General features: G+C 47.8%; 1 protein-coding gene across 2 annotated transcripts in view; it reads left to right on the top strand.

The window, feature by feature from the left end:
• The window catches only part of CFAP100 (cilia and flagella associated protein 100), a 32,537-nt gene extending 22,622 nt beyond the window's left edge, over nt 1-9,915 (top strand). For both annotated transcript variants that reach the window (XM_040358996.1, XM_040358997.1), the window contains exons 12-16: nt 346-497; nt 4,105-4,240; nt 6,618-6,820; nt 9,214-9,307; nt 9,704-9,915. In XM_040358996.1, the coding sequence (XP_040214930.1) occupies nt 346-497; nt 4,105-4,240; nt 6,618-6,820; nt 9,214-9,307; nt 9,704-9,817 (699 nt within the window). In that variant the 3' untranslated portion in view covers nt 9,818-9,915. The remainder of the gene's footprint in view (nt 1-345; nt 498-4,104; nt 4,241-6,617; nt 6,821-9,213; nt 9,308-9,703) is intronic.
• The last annotated feature ends 8,814 nt before the right edge of the window (nt 9,916-18,729 follow it).

The raw sequence follows: 18,729 nt of genomic DNA, 5'->3' as shown, positions 1-18,729 counted from the left end.
GTTGTACACACCATCAAACAGAAATCCGCGCGGACACGATACGCAGTGACGTGGCCACGCCGTCGCTGCGACAATGATGCGGCGACGTGCGCGGCCCTGGAAGTTCAATGCTTCCACGCATGCGTCGAATCACTTCGATGCATGCGAGGGCTTTCGGCCGATCGGACCTGTCTGATGAGTCTGTACAGCCGACCGAACAGGTCCGACGGACAGGCTTCCAGCGAAAATGTTTCTTAAGATGCTGGTTGAACAAAAAAAAAATATTAATGTATGGCCAACATAATTGTTCAGGCTTGTTGAATGCGTTGTATCTTTGTGATGTGACTCAAAGGCTTTGATATCTAGGAACCTGAGCTGTACTTCACCGACCCCCAGCAGCTCCTGGACATCTTCTCCGAGCTGGAGGAACAAAATCTTTCTTTAATCCAGAACTCACAGGAGACAGAGGAAGCTTTGGAGGAAATCAAACATACTATTGCCACCACTGAGGAGAAAATGTAAGGCTGAATAAGTAATAGAAAGTACTTTAATGTTAAAAGAGACCTAACCTTTATCTAGATGACATTTTGTTTTAAAGAAACATTGGGCTGGATTTACTACAGGCAAATAGACTGTGCACTTTGCAAGTGCAGTTGCACCCATTTTCCCTAGTAAATGTGGTGAAGCATCACTATGTAAAGAAAATCCAAAATATTATTAATTATTCAATTAAATTAATCATTAAATTAAAAAAAAGAGCATTTTTCTTGCACTTGACTTTACATTTATTAAACTCTGGGGAAAGTGAACAGTTTATTAGCCGTAAGATAATCCGCCCCTATTGTATTTACCTTTTTTCCCACTCTTATGCCGCGAACACACGATAATTTTTCGGGTTGTAAAAAACAAAGTTTTTCAGGCTCTAGAAACTAAGGGCCAGATTCTCGTAGACTGGCGTATCTTTCCGGCGGCGTAACGTATCCGATTTACGTTACGCCGCCGCAACTTACACGGGCAAGTGCTGTATTCTCAAAGCACTCGCTCCGTAAGTTGCGGCGGCGTAGCGTAAATCGGCCGGCGTAATCCCGCCTAATTCAAATGTGGAAGGGGGGGGCGTGTTTTATGCTAAACTACTGTGACCCGACGTGATTGACGTTTTTGCGGAACGGCGCATGCGCCGTCCGTGGAATTTCCCAGTGTGAATTGCTCCAAAGTACGCCGCAAGGACGTCATTGGTTTCAACGCGAACGTAAATTACGTCCAGCCCCATGCACGGATGACTTACGCAAACGACGTAACTTTTCAAATTTCGACGCGGGAACGACGGCCATACTTAACATTGGCTGCGTCTCATATAGCAGGGGCAACTATACGCCGGGAAAAGCCTAACGTAAACATCGTAACTTTACTGCGTCGGTCGCGCGTACGTTCGGGAATTCGCGTATCTAGCTAATTTGCATACTCGACGCGGAATTCGACGGAAGCGACACCTAGCGGTAAAAAAAAAAATGCAGTTTAGATCCGACGGCGTAAGAGACTTACGCCTGTCGGATCTAATGGATATCTTTGCGTAACTGATTCTAAGAATCAGGCGCATAGATACGACGGCTCAGATTAGGACTTACGACGGCGTACATGGCGCTGCGCCGTCGTAAGTCCTCTGAGATCCGGGCCAAAGTTTTTCAGGCTCTAGAAACTAAGCAGTCATTGTACAGCCATGGCCAAAGTTTCTGAGAATGACACCAATATTCATTTTCACAAAGTCTCCTGACTCAGTTTTTATGATGGTAATTTGCATATACTCCAGAATGTTATGAAAAGTGATCAGATGAATTGCAAATTAATTGCAAAGTCCCTCTTTGCCATGAAAATGAAATGAATCCCGAATACAGAGCTTGCTCAGGAATGGCAGCAGGCAAGTGTGAGGACATCGGCACACACAGTGAGGAGAAGACTTTTGGAAGATGGTCTGGTGTCAAAAAGGGCAGCCAAGAAGCCACTTCTCTCCAGGAAAAACATCAGAAAACAGACTGATATTCTGTAAAAGGTACAGGGATTGGACTGCTGAGAACCGGGGGAAAGTCATTTTCTCTGATGAATCCCCTTTCCGATTGTTTGGGGCATTCGGAAAAAAACTTGTCTGGAGAAGAAAAGGTGAGCGCTACCATCAGTCCTGTGTCATTCCAACAGTAAAGCATCCTGAGACCATTCATGTGTGGGGGCTTCTCAGCCAAGGAAGTGGGGGGCTCACTCACAATCAGGGCCGTCTTAATAGCATCATGGGCCCCTGGGCAAAGTAATGCTCTGGGGCCCCTACAATGATGACAGTGCAGGTAAACAGACATTAAGTAGGTAGGAGGCATCTATCACTCTCAGTGCCATCATGGGGCCCCCAATTTCAGGGGGCAGCATGGGCTCAAGGACCAGCTGCTTTGGGGAAAGTGTAGGGGCCCCCCATTCAGCTGGGGCCCCTGGGCAGTGCCCAGGTGTGCCCTCTAATAAAGACAGCCCTGCTCACAATTGTTCCTAAGAACACAACCATGAATAAAGAAATAAAGAATGGTACAAAAACATCCTCCGAGAGAAACTTCTCCCAACCATCCAAGAACAGTTTGGTGAGGAACAATGGCTTTCTCAGCATGATGGAGCACCTTGCATTAACGGAAAAGTTCTAACTAAGTGGCTTGGGGAAAAAAACATCAACATTTTGGGTCCATGGCCAGGAAACCCCCCAGACCTTAATCCCATTGAGAACTTGTGAAAATTAATATTTGTGTCATTCTCAAAACTTTTGGCCACGGCTGTCATAGGTGTACTATGTGGTAAGTCAACCAATAAGCGTACATTCGTACTGAAACTAGACCTCCATTAATGGTAGAGAGATACTTTATCTGTGATACATAAAAAAGTATTTTTTCTATTCTAGATAATAGTGCATCCCCTTAAAGTATATATTCAATGGGGCAGATCCACAGACAGAGTACGCCGGCGTACTTTCAAATTACCCGCGTCGTATCTTTGGTTTGAATCCTCAAACCAAGATACGACGGCATCTGGGTTAGATCCGACAGGTATACGTCCTCGTACGCCTTTCGGATCTAAGATGCAATACTTCGGCGTCCGCTGGGTGGCGTTCACGTCGTTTTCCGCGTCGGGTGTGCAAATTAGCTATTTCCGACGATCCACGAACATACGCGCGGCCGTCGCATTCTCTTACGTCGTCTCTAGTCGGCTTTTTTCGGCGTATAGTTAAAGCTGCTTTTTTGCGGCGTATAGTTAATTTGCCATGTTAAGTATGGCCGTCGTTCCCGCGTCGAAATTTGAATTTTTTCTTTTTTTTGCGTAAGTCGTCCGTGAATCGGGATGGACGTAAGTCACGTCTAAGTTTAAAAAATGACGTAATTTCGCGCAATGCACGGCGGGAAATTTAGAAACGGAGCATGCGCAGTTCATTCGGCGCGGGGACGCGCTTCATTTAAATGAAACACGCCCCCTAATCGCCGATTTGAATTCCGCCGCCAGAGATACACTACGCCGCCGTAACTTACGGCGCAAATTCTTCCAGGATTCGAACCAGCCAAAAGTAAGTTACAGCGGCGTAGCGTATCTCTGAGGCCCCGTACACACCATAGAATCCATCTGCAGATAAATCCCAGCAAATGGGTTTCAGCGGATAGATCCTACACACCAGCGGATCTTTATCCGCGGATATATCTCCCCTGGGATGGATTCCAGCAGATCGGATATTTGCTGACATGCAGAACATATCCATCTGCTGGAGTCCATCCCAACAGATGGATCCGCTGGTCTGTACAGACTCACCGGATCCATCCGTCCGAAGGGATCCCCCGCATGCGTCGTAATGATTTGACGCATGCGTGGAATTCCTTATATGACAGCGTCGCGCACGTCGCCGCGTCATAATCGCGGCGACGGCGCGACACGTCATCGCCAGAGGATTTCGGCGCGCATTAAAATCTGCTGAAATCCTCGAGAGGATTTATCCGCGGAAACGGTCCGCTGGACCGTATTCGCGGATAAATTCTATCGTGTGTATGGGGCCTGATGTATTGCTATGTGAATCTGCCCCAATATCTGTAGCATCCATGTATTTTTTTTTACTAGGGAAAATGAGACACAACAATTAAAGGATCAGATTGCACATCTGAAGGCTTCAATTTCACAGGAGGAGGAGAGGGCCACCGACCTTGAGCTCAAGTCCCGGGTGTTTGCCTTTGGCCAATACAAATCTGAAGATCAGGTGAGGTTAATTCTATTAAACAGTGGTACCCAGAGCAACCAATTAGATTTCAGATCACCAAAAGAGGAATTATGATTGGATACTTGGTGATTTCTTATTAAATAGGCCTCAGCGTTGTTTTGGGCGATTTAGAGATGTGCATGACGGAAAAATTGGTTTTGTTTCAGAAACGTTCGCTCAGTTAATCATTTCAAATTATTCAAAAACTAGAATTTTGAAAGACAGCTACTGTATATTCGTTCTGTTTTATTCTATTCTATTTTGTTTTATTCTATTCTATTGTATTATTTTCTATTCTATTGTATTCTATAAAGCAGCCCAAGTAGGAATCATCATCTTATTTCGTTTTTATATCTTACTGTATTTTTTGCAATATGTTTCCATTTTGAATTTGAATTCATTTTGAATTGGAATGTGGATCATTCATAATAATAATAATTATAATAATAATGATGTATTTTGGATTTTCTGAAATTAGTTACTATTGTGATTTAGAAATTCAGATTCATCTGAATCTCTGAATTATAAAAATTTTGGCTGCATTTTCGATTTGTAAGGAAACAAATCGCACATGTCTATTTAGAGCATCCTCTTTGGGATTTTAAACACTAGTGGCCAGATTCAGGTAGGGCAGTGTAACTTTGTGCGGGCGTAGCGTATGGTATTTACGCTACGCCGCTGCAAGTTAGAGAGGCAAGTGCTGTATTCACAAAGCACTTGCGTCCTAAGTTACGGGGGCGTAGCGTAAATGTGCCGGCGTAAGCGTGCCTAATTCAAATGAGGAAGAGGTGGGCGTGTTTTAGGGAAATTAAGCATGACCCCCACGTAAATGACGTTTTGAACGAACAGGGCATGCGCCGTCCGTGGAGGTTTCCCAGTGCGCATGCGTCAGATAGAATGCCTAAGAAAAGTCGAACACTGTCTACGACGTGAACGTAACTTACGCACAGCCCTATTCGCGTACGACTTACGCAAACGATGTAAAAAGATACGCTTGTTCCGACATCCATACCTTGCATGGGCTGCACCACCTAGGGAGCAGCTTTATCTTTACGCTGGCGTATGTCTTACGTAAACAGCGTAACTAATTGCGACGTGCGCACGTACGTTCGTGAATCGGTGTATCTTGCTCATTTGCATATTCAACACGGAAAACAACGGAAGCGCCACCTAGCGGCCAGCGTAAATATGCACCCTAAGATACGACGGCGTAGAAGACATACGCCGCTCGTATCTTAGCCTAATTTAAGCGTATCTGGTTTCCAGAATACGCTTAAATTTACGACGGCGTAGATTTAGAGTTACGACGGCGTATCCACTGATACGCTGGCGTAACTCTCTCTGAATCTAGCTATAGGACAACCTTTCTCAACCTTTTTTCCCCCAGAGGAACCCTTGAAAGAATTTCAAGTCTCAGTTAATCCTTCCAAAAAACAATTCATTGGTGGTTAATGGGAAAATGTCCCCCTCACACAATAAAAAGATAATTGGGTTCTTGCAGCTGGCTATGCCGAGTGGCCCTGGATCTACCGTGTTTCCCCGAAAATAAGACCCACCCTGAAAATAAGACATGGCGTTATTTTCCAGGAGGGCTGCAATATAAGCCCTACCCCCGAAAATAAGCCCTAGTTAAAAATGCTTGTAAAATCCTATAATCCACTCTATTACAGCAGTATATAATGTACAATGTGTGTGTTTCTGTAATATAAATGTGGAAAAGAGAGCTCCGGTGGGTCACAGAAGACCAGAGCGGCGCTATAACTATATAAAATAAGGTATTTGGCAACATTTTATTACAGAAACACAGACATTGAACATTATATACTACAGTAATAGAGTGGATTATAGGATTTTACAAGCATTTTAACTAAGTTTAAGTTCACACTAGTGATTCCTGTCAGGCAGGGAGAGAGAGGGGAAGAGAAGACAGCACATTACATTGTAAGGCCTACCCCGAAAATAAGCCCTACTGTGTCTTTTGTTGCCAAAATAATATAAGACCCGGGCTTATTTTCGGGGAAACACGGTACATTGTAAGACCTACCCCGAAAATAAGCCCTACTGTGTCTTTTGTTGCCAAAATAATATAAGACCCGGCTTATTTTCAGGGAAACACGGTATGCAGGCACCATCAAATGGGAGGTCAACCAGCCACAACTTATGAAACCTTGAGCAACCTCTGGAGGAACCCTGGTTGAAAATGGCTGCCCTTCCTCTCTTCTATTGTATTTTTCATAGACTTTTGTATATTGAGTAATCTATCTAAATTAAAGCATTTGTTCCTGGAGTTCTGCTTTATATATCTTCCCTGGATAGCACTGATGCACTGATGTTTTCAGTGGTGCTATTGGTAGTCACCCCTGACTTTTGTTCACAGGACAAGATGCTGACATCTCTGAGCTCCAAGGTGGAGGAAGTTTACAGAGCTTGTATCGGGGAGAACCGCGCAAATCTAAACGCTCTGCAGATGTTAATGGTGATTGAAAGCCAACTGGAAGAATTGCTGGACAACATCGAGGTCATCCCTAAAGACAGGATGGAGATCGCCGAGAAGGCCAAAGAAAAGGAACGCAGGCTGAGGTCTGTACAGACTTTCCTTACATATTACATGTTTAGGGTCGGAGTTGACTGGCTTTGGACAGCTGTGTTTGACCTGCAGTTGTTCTCCATCTAAGCTGCATCAACTTGCTTCAAGCAGCTGCTTTTCCTTTTTCTTAGGCTGCTATGGGGATAGAAGCAGTTCTTTTGCAACAAAAGCCCATCATCTAAGGTCTGTAAGGAGTAGAAGCAGTGGCGGTGCGTCCATAAGGGGCGTACGGGCGCCGCCCCCTCTCTCCTGTCACCGCTCTATCACCAATAGATAGATTCATGCATTGCATGAATCTATCCATGGTCCCTGCTGACACCCCCTATTCAGTCGGGCGGCCCCTTTTCGTAGGCCGTAGGCTCTAATAGGCGTCAAAAAAGGTGAACAGCGAGCACCATGCTGGGCGCTCGCCGTTTCACTCAACTGTGTGTTAGGAAAGCAAATGAATATTTGCTTTCCTAACACTGAACCGCCTCTCCACCAATCAGGTGCTCGCATCTGTTACCCGTCACCTGATAGGCATCCAATCACAGCGCCTGTCATTTCAGCCAATCAGGCATCCAATCATAAGAGAGGATGGGAGAAGACATCAAGGAGCGTGGAGGACCCCGCCACCGTGACCCGCTGCCCCACCGAGACAAGTAAGTGCCGGGCGGGGAATGCACACTGGCAACATTTGATGGGCACAGTGGCGGCAATTGATGAGCATAGTAGCAGCAATTGATGGGCAGACTGGCATCAATTGATGGGCACACTGGCATCAATTGATGGGCACAGTGGCAGCAATTGATGGGCACACTGGCAGCAATTGATGGGCACAGTAGCGGCTGCTCATGCAGCCCACAATGAAATTGAGTTTGACACCCCTGGTCTACACCAACCACAATAACCTGACCTATTCTACGCTATTCATCTTTATTCTGAAATCCCAAGCAGTGTTGTCAGACTTCACCTGAGTCTGCTGTCATGTGACCTTCAGCAGCACCTCTTTTGGGTGTAAAGACCAGGGATCCTCTGCTGCTTGTGTGCCTGTTGCTGACCAGTCTTGTTGCCACCCCCTCTAATGACAAAACTGCTGGCGTTTTCAGGACATGTAAGGCCCATTCGATGGGCACCCTGGGTCCCTGTCTGGACTTCAGCCCTAAAGCTGAACTCTGGGATAATCCAATATTGTCTAAATACAAGAGTCATGTGTATTCCTGCTCAAATCTTGGTGTCCTTTGTCTATTTCTTCCATTGTGAGACTTTACCTCTGTGCAAAAACATCTTGTATTAAAGACCACTCACTGCTGCTCTCTCTCCTTGAGCAGCGTCGCCGGTCTGGTATCCGCCCCCTCGTGTAGTTTTCTGTAATGGGTGGAGCCTTCTGGGTCCCTCCCACAGTTGTGTTTTCTGCATAGACTATGTACAGCACATTGATGATGTCGTTGCTACTTTATAAAAGTAGTATCTGGGTTTGGTGCACAGAAAGTGGATTGATATCAGTTGTTGCTACTGAGGAATATACAGTATCATGCCTGGACTGGCCATAGGCCATACCGGGCATATGCCCGGTGGGCCGCGGGCTGCAGGTCACGTCTCTGTAATGTAGGGGGGGTCTGTATGGGCTGTATTGTAGAGGGGGCTGTAATGTAGAGGGGGTCTGTATTGTAGAGGGGGTCTGTAATGTAGGGGGGTCTGTACTGTAGGGAGGGGGTCTGTAGTGTAGGGAGGGGGGTCTGCACGGTAGGGAGGGGGTCTGTGCTGTAGGGAGGGGGTCTGTACTGTAGTGAGGTCTGTGTAATGCAGGGGGTCCAGAACTGTTAGGGGGTGTCTGTGTAACAAACTGTGGGGAGCTGTGTAATGTAAAGGGGTCCAGAGGTGTGGTGCTATGTAATGTGAAGGGGTCCAGAGGTGCAGGGTGCTGTGTAATGTAAATGGGTCCAGAGGTGCAGGGTGCTGTGTAATGTAAATGGGTCCAGAGGTGCAGGGTGCTGTGTAATGTAAAGGGGCCCAGAGGTGCAGGGTGCTGTGTAATGTAAAGGGGCCCAGAGGTGCAGGGTGCTGTGTAATTTAAAGGGGTCCAGAGGTGCAGGGTGCTGTGTAATGTAAAGGGGTCCAGAGGTGCAGGGTGCTGTGTAATGTAAAGGGGTCCAGAGGTGCAGGGTGCTGTGTAATGTAAAGGGGTCCAGAGGTGCAGGGTGCTGTGTAATGTAAAGGGGCCCAGAGGTGCAGGGTGCTGTGTAATGAAAAGGGGTCCAGAGGTGCAGGGTGCCCCCCCCCCCGGCCTATTTTTTGTCCCAGTCCGGGCCTGTACAGTATAGTGTAATGTATATAATATAAGTGAAAGTTTTTGTACCCAGAGTTCAGCTTTTCAAATCTGATTTTACTTCTTTTAATTTCTCAGACTCAGGGAGGAGAAGATTAAACAGCAGAAGCTGCACCAGGAGGAGAGGCTGCGCCGGGCCCTGGAGAGAGCACAAGCCGACCCAAAGAAAACAGTAAGGATCCTTCAGTGTTCTATGTTTATTCTATCTTGTAGCAAACTCTGATCAGATGCCTTTAGTTCCCTGATGTCCAAATTTGCAGCCCAACCCAAGGGCCACATGTGGCCCTTTGGTACTTGTTGTGTGGCCCTCAGACCCAAGCAGTCAGTAGTGGGAGCATTCATTTGTAAAGAGACTGCAAAGATGGTGATCTCTAGTCTCCAACCGCACCTGTTTTTTATAGCTAAAAAGTGAATTTTATATACATCTATATAGATCAGACCAAAATAAGGGACAAATAAGAGGGACAGAGGGATATTGCTCCAAATCAGGGACAGTCCCTCGAAATCAGGGACAGTTGGGACCCCATCCTTGCAGATTAAAGAGTGATAATTTTATGTTCTCCTACAGACCGGCAGAAGACTCATGACACGATCTGATCCGCCTGCACTGAAGCTCAGAACAGACAAGGACCAGGACAAAATCGACAAAGAGAAGGAGGAAGCTCTGCTGTTCTTCACCTAATCCCCAACGAAGACTTGCCAGCTGTACTGTGAGCTCATCATATTACTGGAAGAACTGACCTGTGCTCAGCTGAAATAAAGAATTGTAGTAAATGGTTATCTGATATTATTTTCTATACCACAAACATAGAAATGGAGATCATATAACAGCATGCCGCTGCTGAGAAAAGGATGCCAGTACTGATCTTTAGCTGAAAATGTCAGTTTTGGGTGAAATGGACAGGGTTACATGCCACTCTGGGCCTTACCACTGTGGACCCCCCACTGCAAGATCTCCCCAAGTCTCTGGCATGGTGGACAGGAAAAGTGGGACTTTGCAGCTACCGTATATACTCGAGTATAAGCCGATTTTTTCAGCCCTTTTTTTAGGTCTGAAAATGCCCCCCTCAGCTTATACTCGAGTCAGTGTACCTGAAATTATTGAGAGGCTGCAGGCGTCCATCGTTTAAAACTCGCGGTCTCCTCCTGGTCCCCTCTGTGATAGGCGGAACTGTGTCTGCTGAGAAACGCCTATCACAAACATTCTCTCATCCTCGGGTTTCCCAGGAGACACTGGGGCAGATCCACAAAAGAATTACGCCGGCGTAGCTATTGATACACCGCGTAATTTAAAATTTCCTGCGTCGTATCTTTGTTTTGTATCTACAAAACAAGATACGACTGCATCTCGGGTCGATCCGACAGGCGTACGTCCTAGTACGCCATCGGATCGTAGGTGCATTTTTCCGCCGGCCGCTAGGTGTCGTTTCCGTCGAATTCCGTGTCGAGTATGCAAATTAGCTAGTTACGGCGATCCACGAACGTACGTCCGGCCGGCGCATTTTTTTACGTCGTTTGCGTTCGGCTTTTTCCGGCGTATAGTTACCCCTGCTATTATGAGGCGTACTCAATGTTAAGTATGGCCGTCGTTCCCGCGTCGAATTTTGAATTTTTTACGTTGTTTGCGTAAATCGTTCGCGAATAGGGATTTGAGTAGAATGACGTCACCGTCGGAAGCATTGGCTTGTTCCGATTTATTTTCGAGCATGCGCACTGGGATACCCCCACGGACGGCGAATGCGCCGTTAAAAAAAAAACGTTGTTTACGTCGGGTCACGACGTATTTACATAAAACACGCCCCCATCACATCCATTTGAATTCCGCGCCCTTACGCACCCAAAGATACACTACGCTGCCGTAACTTACAGCGCAAATTCTTTGAGGATTCAAAAAAATAAGTTACGGCGGCGTAGTGTATCTTAGATACGCTACGCCCGGCAGATTAATGCGCCGATCTACGTGGATCTGCCCCACTGTGTTCAGTGTTCCGCCTATCACGGACGCCTTTTCATCCTCGGACAAGAGGACGTCCGTGATTGGCGGAACACTGAACACAGTGGGCCATATTCTCAAAAAATATCCGCCTGCTGCGCTTAGGGCACTTACACTCCGCTGTCCCAACTTACTGGAGCAGGTGTTGTATTACCCAAACACTTGCTCCATAAGTTGGGACAGCGGAGTGTAAGTGTCCCGGCGTAGCCTGGCGGATCTCCAAGGGGGCGTCTTCTATTCAAATGAAGCGCGCCCCCGATGCGAAAGAACTGGGCATGCGCCGGGCTGCAAAAAGCCCAGTGCGCATGCTCCAGTTCTCGGCGGAAAACGTCAATGACGCCGACGTGTGCGTCATTGACGTAAAGTCGTATTCAAGAACGACTTACGTAAACGACGTACCCGACGAAAAAACACGACGGGGACCCGACGCCATCCGTAACATGGCCTACGCGAGACTTGCGGAAATTTAATCCTCCATATAGCAGGACTAAATTTCCGCTTACGCAAACGACGTTAGCGACGGTTACGCGACGCGAACTTGTTCGGGAATCGGCGTAGAAGGATCATTTGCATATGCAAATGACTCCTTCATGTAAATGCCATCTAGCGGCGGCCGGCGTCATTGCATTTAAGATCCGCCAGTGTAAGTGACTTACAGATGGCGGATCTTAAGTGTATCTATGCGAAAATGATTCTAAGAATCAGGAGCATAGATACACGGGCCAAAAAAGGGAGTTACGATGGAGTATCTGACTTACTCCATCGTAACTTCTATGAGAATATGGCCCAGAGTCTGCTGGGAAACTGAGTCCGAGGATGAGAGAACGTCCGTGATAGGCAGAACTGTGTCTGCTGAGAAACGCCTATCACGGAAGGGACCAGGAGGAGACAGCGAGTTTTAACCACTTAAGGACCGCCTCATGCCGCTATACGTCGGCAGAATGGCACGGCTGGGCACAAGCACGTACAGGTCAGGCCAGGTTTTGCTATTCGGCACTGCGTCGCTTTAACTGACAATTGCGCGGTCGTGCGACGTGGCTCCCAAACAAAATTGGCGTCCTTTTTTCCCCCACAAATGGAGCTTTCTTTTGGTGGTATTTGATCACCTCTGCGGTTTTTATTTTTTGCGCTATAAACAAAAATAGAGCGCCAAATTTGAAAAAAAATGCAATATTTTTTACTTTTTGCTATAATAAATATCCCCCAAAAACATATATAAAAATATTTTTTTCCTCAGTTTAGGCCGATACGTATTCTTCTACCTATTTTTGGTAAAAAAAATCGCAATAAGCGTTTATCGATTGGTTTGCGCAAAATTTATAGCGTTTACAAAATAGGGGATAGTTTTATTGCATTTTTATAAAAAAAATTTTTTTACTACTAATGGTGGTGATCAGCGATTTTTTCCGTGACTGCGACATTATGGCGGACACCTCGGACAATTTTGACACATTTTTGGGACCATTGTCATTTTCACAGCAAAAAATGCATTTAAATTGCATTGTTTATTGTGAAAATGACAGTAGTAGTTTGGGAGTTAACCACTAGGGGGCGCTGTAGGAGTTGGGGTTCACCTAGTGTGTGTTTACAACTGTAGGGGGGTGTGGCTGTAGGTCTGACATCATCGATCGAGTCTCCCTATAAAAGGAATCACTCGATCGATGCAGCCGCCACAGTGAAGCACGGGGAAGCCGTGTTTACATAGGGCTCTCCCCGTTCTTCAGCTCCGGGGAACGATCGCGACGGGGCGGCTATAAACGAATAGCCGCGCCGTCGTCCAGGATCGCTCCCCGCGGGTTACCGACCGCCGCATGTACCGGGGGGGGTCCCGATCGGACCCCCGACCCGCGGAAAGGCGGGGACGTACATGTACGCCCATATGCCTGTACGTGCCATTCTGTGGACGTACATATACATGCGGCGGACGTTAACCAGTTAAGCGGTTAAAATACACCTTTGATAAAGATTATAGACCCTTCATTTCTTTGTAAAATGGGGAAACTTACAAAATACTTCAGGGGATAAAATAATTATTTTCCCCACTGTAGGTGGGACTGACTTGGGCCCCCATACACTTTTCAAGGGTCCCCCACAGCAAACTGATCTTTGTTCATTGCAGAAAGCTGATAGCTCAGTGGAGGAATCCATTAGGCCGGCTTCACACTTTACTACTGGATAGGACTGCCACATTTACTTCAAGCCAAACCCAAACACCTTAGCGGCGCACAGTAAATTTATTTTGTTTTAGAGCTCTTTCACACTAGCGGACCGTTCGTCCGCTCATTACAAGTCTGTTAACGGACTTGTAATGAATCCCTATGGGTTCGCGTCCGTTAGCGGATGGAGCATCCGCTAGCGTCCGCGTCCATCGGGATCCGCTTTTCCGAACGGAAGAAACCCCATTTTTCTTCCGTTCGGCGGAACTGATCGGATGCAGACGGACAGACGGTCCGTCTTCATCCGATCCCCCATAGGGGACAGCGGAGCAGAGACAGGGCGGTCCCTGCACTGTGTGCGGGGACCGCCCTATCCGCCGACACACGGAGCGGACCCAGAAACGATCCGCTCCGTGTGAAAGAGCCCTTAGTATACATTGTAGGATTGTAACAGATGCGTTTATTTTATTCCTGATATGTGCCTTCTGTACCATGTATTTGTATAAGAAAGTATCCTGTTCTCTTTGTATTGCTTCCTTTGTGTGAAATCCCTGGTGTTCCTGCCAGTCCCTCTGCTTTCCTATTAAACACTGACCACAATAGGCATGAAAGCACAGCGTGGTCAGTTGCTCTAGCTGTGCTGGGAACTCACCCTGCTCTACTCCAATAAAACACAAAGGGGGGGCGCAAACGCCTAGTGCAGGGATATGGAATTAGTGGACCTCCAGCTGTTGCAGAACTACAAGTCCCATGAGGCATAGCAAGACACTGACAGCCACAAGCATGACACCCAGAGACAGAGGCATGATGGGAATTGGAGTTTTGCAACAGCTGGAGGTCCGCTAATTGCTTATCCCTGGCCTAGTGCATTACCAAGGAATTATTCAAGGAAACCAAATAGCCAACATAATACTCACAAATGACAGAAATAACATTCATAACAGTACACTCCGATGGTAGACCAGTGTGGCAACGGATACCCAGATGTTGGCAAGCTGATGCGTTTTGGGGATCCCCGTCCTCGGAGCTCAAGCCAACTAATGTTTGCCCCCTAATAAAGGCACTGGGCGCCCTACAACTTCACCCTCCAAAAAAGGAACGGGGGGGGGGGGGTGCCGCAGGGTCAGAGTGGTCATCTTATAAATCATAGATAATGCACTATGGCACTGGCCACAGTTCGGCCCCCCCTAAGATCTAAATGACAGTCAAGTGGCCCTGCTTTTTGAAAGTTTGGAAGCCCCTGACTTATAGGTGGATTCAATAAGACTTAGGCTGGCGTATCAGTAGATACGCCATCCTAAGTCTGAATCTGTGCCGACGCAAATTTAAGCGTATTCTGTTAACCAGATATGCTTAAATTAGGCTCAGATACGAGCGGCGTAAGTGTCTTACACCGTCGTATCCTAAAGTGTACTTTTTAGGCTGACTGCTAGGTGGCGCTTCCATTGCGGTCGGCCTAGAATATGTAAATGAGTAGATACGCCGATTCACGAACGTACTCTTGCCCGACGCAGTAAAGATATGCCGTTTACGTAACGCACTTTCAGGCCTAAAGTTATTCCATCAAATAGCTGCAATAGTAATGTTAAGTATGGCCGTCGTTCTCGCGTCGAAATTTGAAAATTTGACGTCGTTTGCGTAGGTCGTCCGTGAATAGGGCTGGACGTAATTTACGTCCACGTTGAAACCAATAGGACCGTGCGGCGTACTTTGCCGCAATGCACGCTGGGATATGTACACGGACGGCGCATGCGCCGTTCGTAAAATACGTCAATCACGTCAGGTCACCCCTCATTAACATAAAACACGCCCCCTCAGCCGAATTTGAATTAGCCGCGCTTACGCCGGCCCGATTTACGCTATGCCGCCGTAACTTAACAGGCAAGTACTTTGTGAATCATGTACTTGCCTTGCTAACTTACGGCGGCGTAGTGTAAACACGATACACTACGCCGCCGCAAAGTTAGGGCGGTCTTTGTGAATCTAGCTATTAGTGTGTTGGGGTGCCCCTTAAAATCATCGAAATTCAGGGGGTCTGCTGTGCAGTGTAATGCTTCTTGTGTTTGGAAGAAGGAAAATGTTTACTGTAGATAAAACCCAAGCTGACCTTGTAGCTGTCATACCACCTGTGAATGAGTAACCGCAGCCCTGAGCCACTTCCAGCTGGGTTTTTTCAGGTTAAGCTAATCTCTGTGCACAAAAACTTTCATTTAAATGTCGCACCCTGATGTTTAGGCCGGGTTGCAAACCAATTTACCCGCCAGGTATAGTTTCCTTGGTCAATTGATAGGAGATCAATTGATTCCACCCGAATTGTTGCACTTCTCTCTTCTGTCACTAGATGGCCGGGTATCTGGTGGCATTAGATAAGACAAGGGCATTGCAAGGACAGATAAGGAATAGATGGGGTAGTTTAGCCAATGGGCAGGGAACTTCTCAGGTCTTGGCCTGTTGGGAGAGCCTATTTATTTGGGTGAGGTCAGGTGATCGGGGGTTTTGTGCCACCTGGACCGCTGTCTGGGTGGACGTGTGTTGTGTGCCCCGGGCTGCTAGGCCAGAGATTGGGCCTATCCTGGGGACATCTGTCTGAGGGCCTATCCAGAAGCAGGAGAGCAGCGTAGGGTTGGCACTGCGGCTTGCAGTTCAACCAGAAGTGACGGTTCTGCAGGCTGGAGAACCTGTCATGGTCGGAGGTAGAGGGAAAGCTGTCGAACTATGGGACCATCCATCTTGTTACCAGGGACCACAGTGAGTAGCTGAAGTAAGTACCAGAGCAGAATTCTCACCAACCGGGGACGGTGAAGAATTGGGAAACTTCAGCAGGTGTCAAGCCCGGGACCCAACCAGCAGAGGTGATGCTTGCAGAGCAGCCTTGTGTGTCAAGCCAGCGACCGAGCAGGCCAGCAGGGTGAAGCTTGAGGAGTATCTGTGAGTGCCAAACTAGGGACCCAGCAGGAACACGGGGGGTGACGCTTGAGGAAGATACTCAGTGAGAAGGTTGGAGGAGCTCATGAGATCAGCAAGTCTAGTGAGAGAGACTGGGAGCTCAGTTGAGTAAAGATCTACAAGAGGAGACCGTAGAGAAAGGGAAAAGAGTTCATTGTAACCTTTGTTATTTTTTTTTTCTCAGATGTTATAGAAAGACGCCTCCTGAAGAAGTGGCAGTTGCCGTGAAACATGTTGAGTAGGGATGAGCTTCGAGTTCGAGTCGAACTCATGTTCGACTCTAACATTGCCTGTTCGCCTGTTCGGCGAACAACGAACAATTAGGGGTGTTCGCGGCAAATTCGAAAAGCCACGGAACACCCTGTCAAAGTCTATGGGAGAAATCTAAAGTGTTAATTTTAAAGGCTAATATGCAATTTATTGTCCTAAAAAGTGTTTGGGGACCCGGGTCCTGTCCCAGGAAACATGTATTAATGCAAATTTTTTTTTAAAAACGGCCGTTTTTTCAGGAGCAGTGAATTTAATAATGCTAAAAGTGAAACAATAAAAGTGTAATATTACTTTAAATTTCGTACCTAGGGGGGGTGTAAAGTCAGCATGTGAAAAAGCGCATGTTTCCCGTACATAGAACTGTCCCTGCACAAAGTGTCATTTCTGAAAGAAAAAAAGGCATCTAAAACCGGCTTTGCGGCTCTAATGAATTGTCGGCTCTGGCAATTACAGAGATGATTCATTCATAAAAAATAAAAATAAAAAAGCTGGGGGTCCCCCCAAATTCCATTCCATTAACAGGCCCTTCAGGTCTGATATGGATATTAAGGGGAACCCCGCCGTCAATTTAAAAAAAAAATGACATGGGGTTCCACCCAAATATCCATACCAGACCCTTCAGGTCTGGTGTGGATTTTAAGGGGAACGCCACCCCAAATGTAAAAAAAAAATGGCGTGGAGTTCCCCCCAAAATCCACACCAGACCCTTATCCGAGCACGTTAACCTGGCCGGCCGCAGAAAAGAGGGGGGGACAGAGTGCGCCCCCCCCTCTCCTGAACCGCACCAGGCCACATGCCCTCAACATGGGGAGGATGTCCCCATGTTGATGGGGACAAGGGCATCATCCCCACAACCCTTGCCCGGTGGTTGTGGGGGTCTGCGGGCGGGGGGCTTATCAGAATCTGGAAGACCCCTTTAACAGATGAGATTGGGGGGTCTGTCATTGTAAGGGGGGCTGTGATGGAAGATGGGATGTGATGTAAGGGGGGCTGTGATGGAAGATGGGCTGTGAGCTTCAAATTAACAAGCAGACGATGGGTTGCTCCGATGAAAGGCAGTCCTAGAAACTAGTCACTTGCTTGTTAACATAGAGTTGGGCAGCTCCCACCCTCCGTGCAGAGTGACCTGCTGTAGGCCCTGCCCTGCCATGTTAAGGGAGAGAGGAGCCTGTAATTGCAAGGGGGACGATGATGTGATGAGGGGGTGGAGCTGTGAGATGAGAGAGGGGGTCTGTGATTACAAGGGGGGCTAAGTTTTACTAGGGGCTGTGATGTAAGTCAGGAGCTGTGAGATTGGGGGGTCTGTCATTGTAAGGGGGGCTGTGATGGAAGATGGGATGTGATGTAAGGGGGGCTGTGATGGAAGATGGGCTGTGGTGTAAGGGGGGCTGTGATGGAAGATGGGCTGTGATGGAAGGGGGTGTCATGGACAAGTCTGCCCACTAGATGGAGGTAGCGGTGCATCGGTGCGCACGGGCATGCGCAATCGCGGTAACGGTGCACTGGCACGCACGGGCACGCGCAATCGCTGCACTTTGACGCGCACGGGCGGTAACAGTGCGCGGGCACGTGCAGACGCCATCTTGGCGCCAAATATGGCTATTTAAGGGAGCTGACCCTGGGGCCTCTTGCTGCTTGATCTACAGTGTGTTCTGAGCCAAAACCTGACACCCGTTATCCGTATCTACCTGTTCCTGAGACACGGCTTGCCTCTGACTACCCTTAATCTCCGCCTGCCCTGACCTCGGCTTGTCTGACCACGTTTTTGCCTGCTCCACTGATCTGTCTGCTGCCCGCCAGTTGCCAACCCGGCTTGGATCACGACTCCACTCCTGCTCTGACCCTGCACCTGATCCGCCCGCCAGTGTATGACCCGGCCTGCCTGAACCTGCTACTGCCTATCTGTACTACGATACACCTCCCTCAGTGCTGATCCCGGCCTCCTGCATCCGGCCCCAGTCACCTGCTGTCCAGTCTCCCTCAGCACCGCTGACACCACTCCGGAGTATACAGGATTCCAGTTCAGCCCAGCACCAGCGTTCCGCCAGGCGCTTGTGCGACTCGGCACTCTCGGGTTCCATGTTCTTCCTATCAGGGCCTCCGGATTGAGAGGAGCAAGAGTAGCCGTTCCCTGCACATCAGGCTCCACCACCAGGTGCGTGACAGGGGGGCTGTGATGGAAGATGGGCTTTGATGGAAGGGGGGCTGTGATGTAAGGGGGGCTGTGAT

Source organism: Rana temporaria, chromosome 7 (genome assembly GCF_905171775.1).
Source record: "Rana temporaria chromosome 7, aRanTem1.1, whole genome shotgun sequence".
Classification (NCBI taxonomy): Eukaryota; Metazoa; Chordata; class Amphibia; order Anura; family Ranidae; genus Rana; species Rana temporaria.
This window is presented reverse-complemented; position numbering and strand designations above follow the sequence as displayed.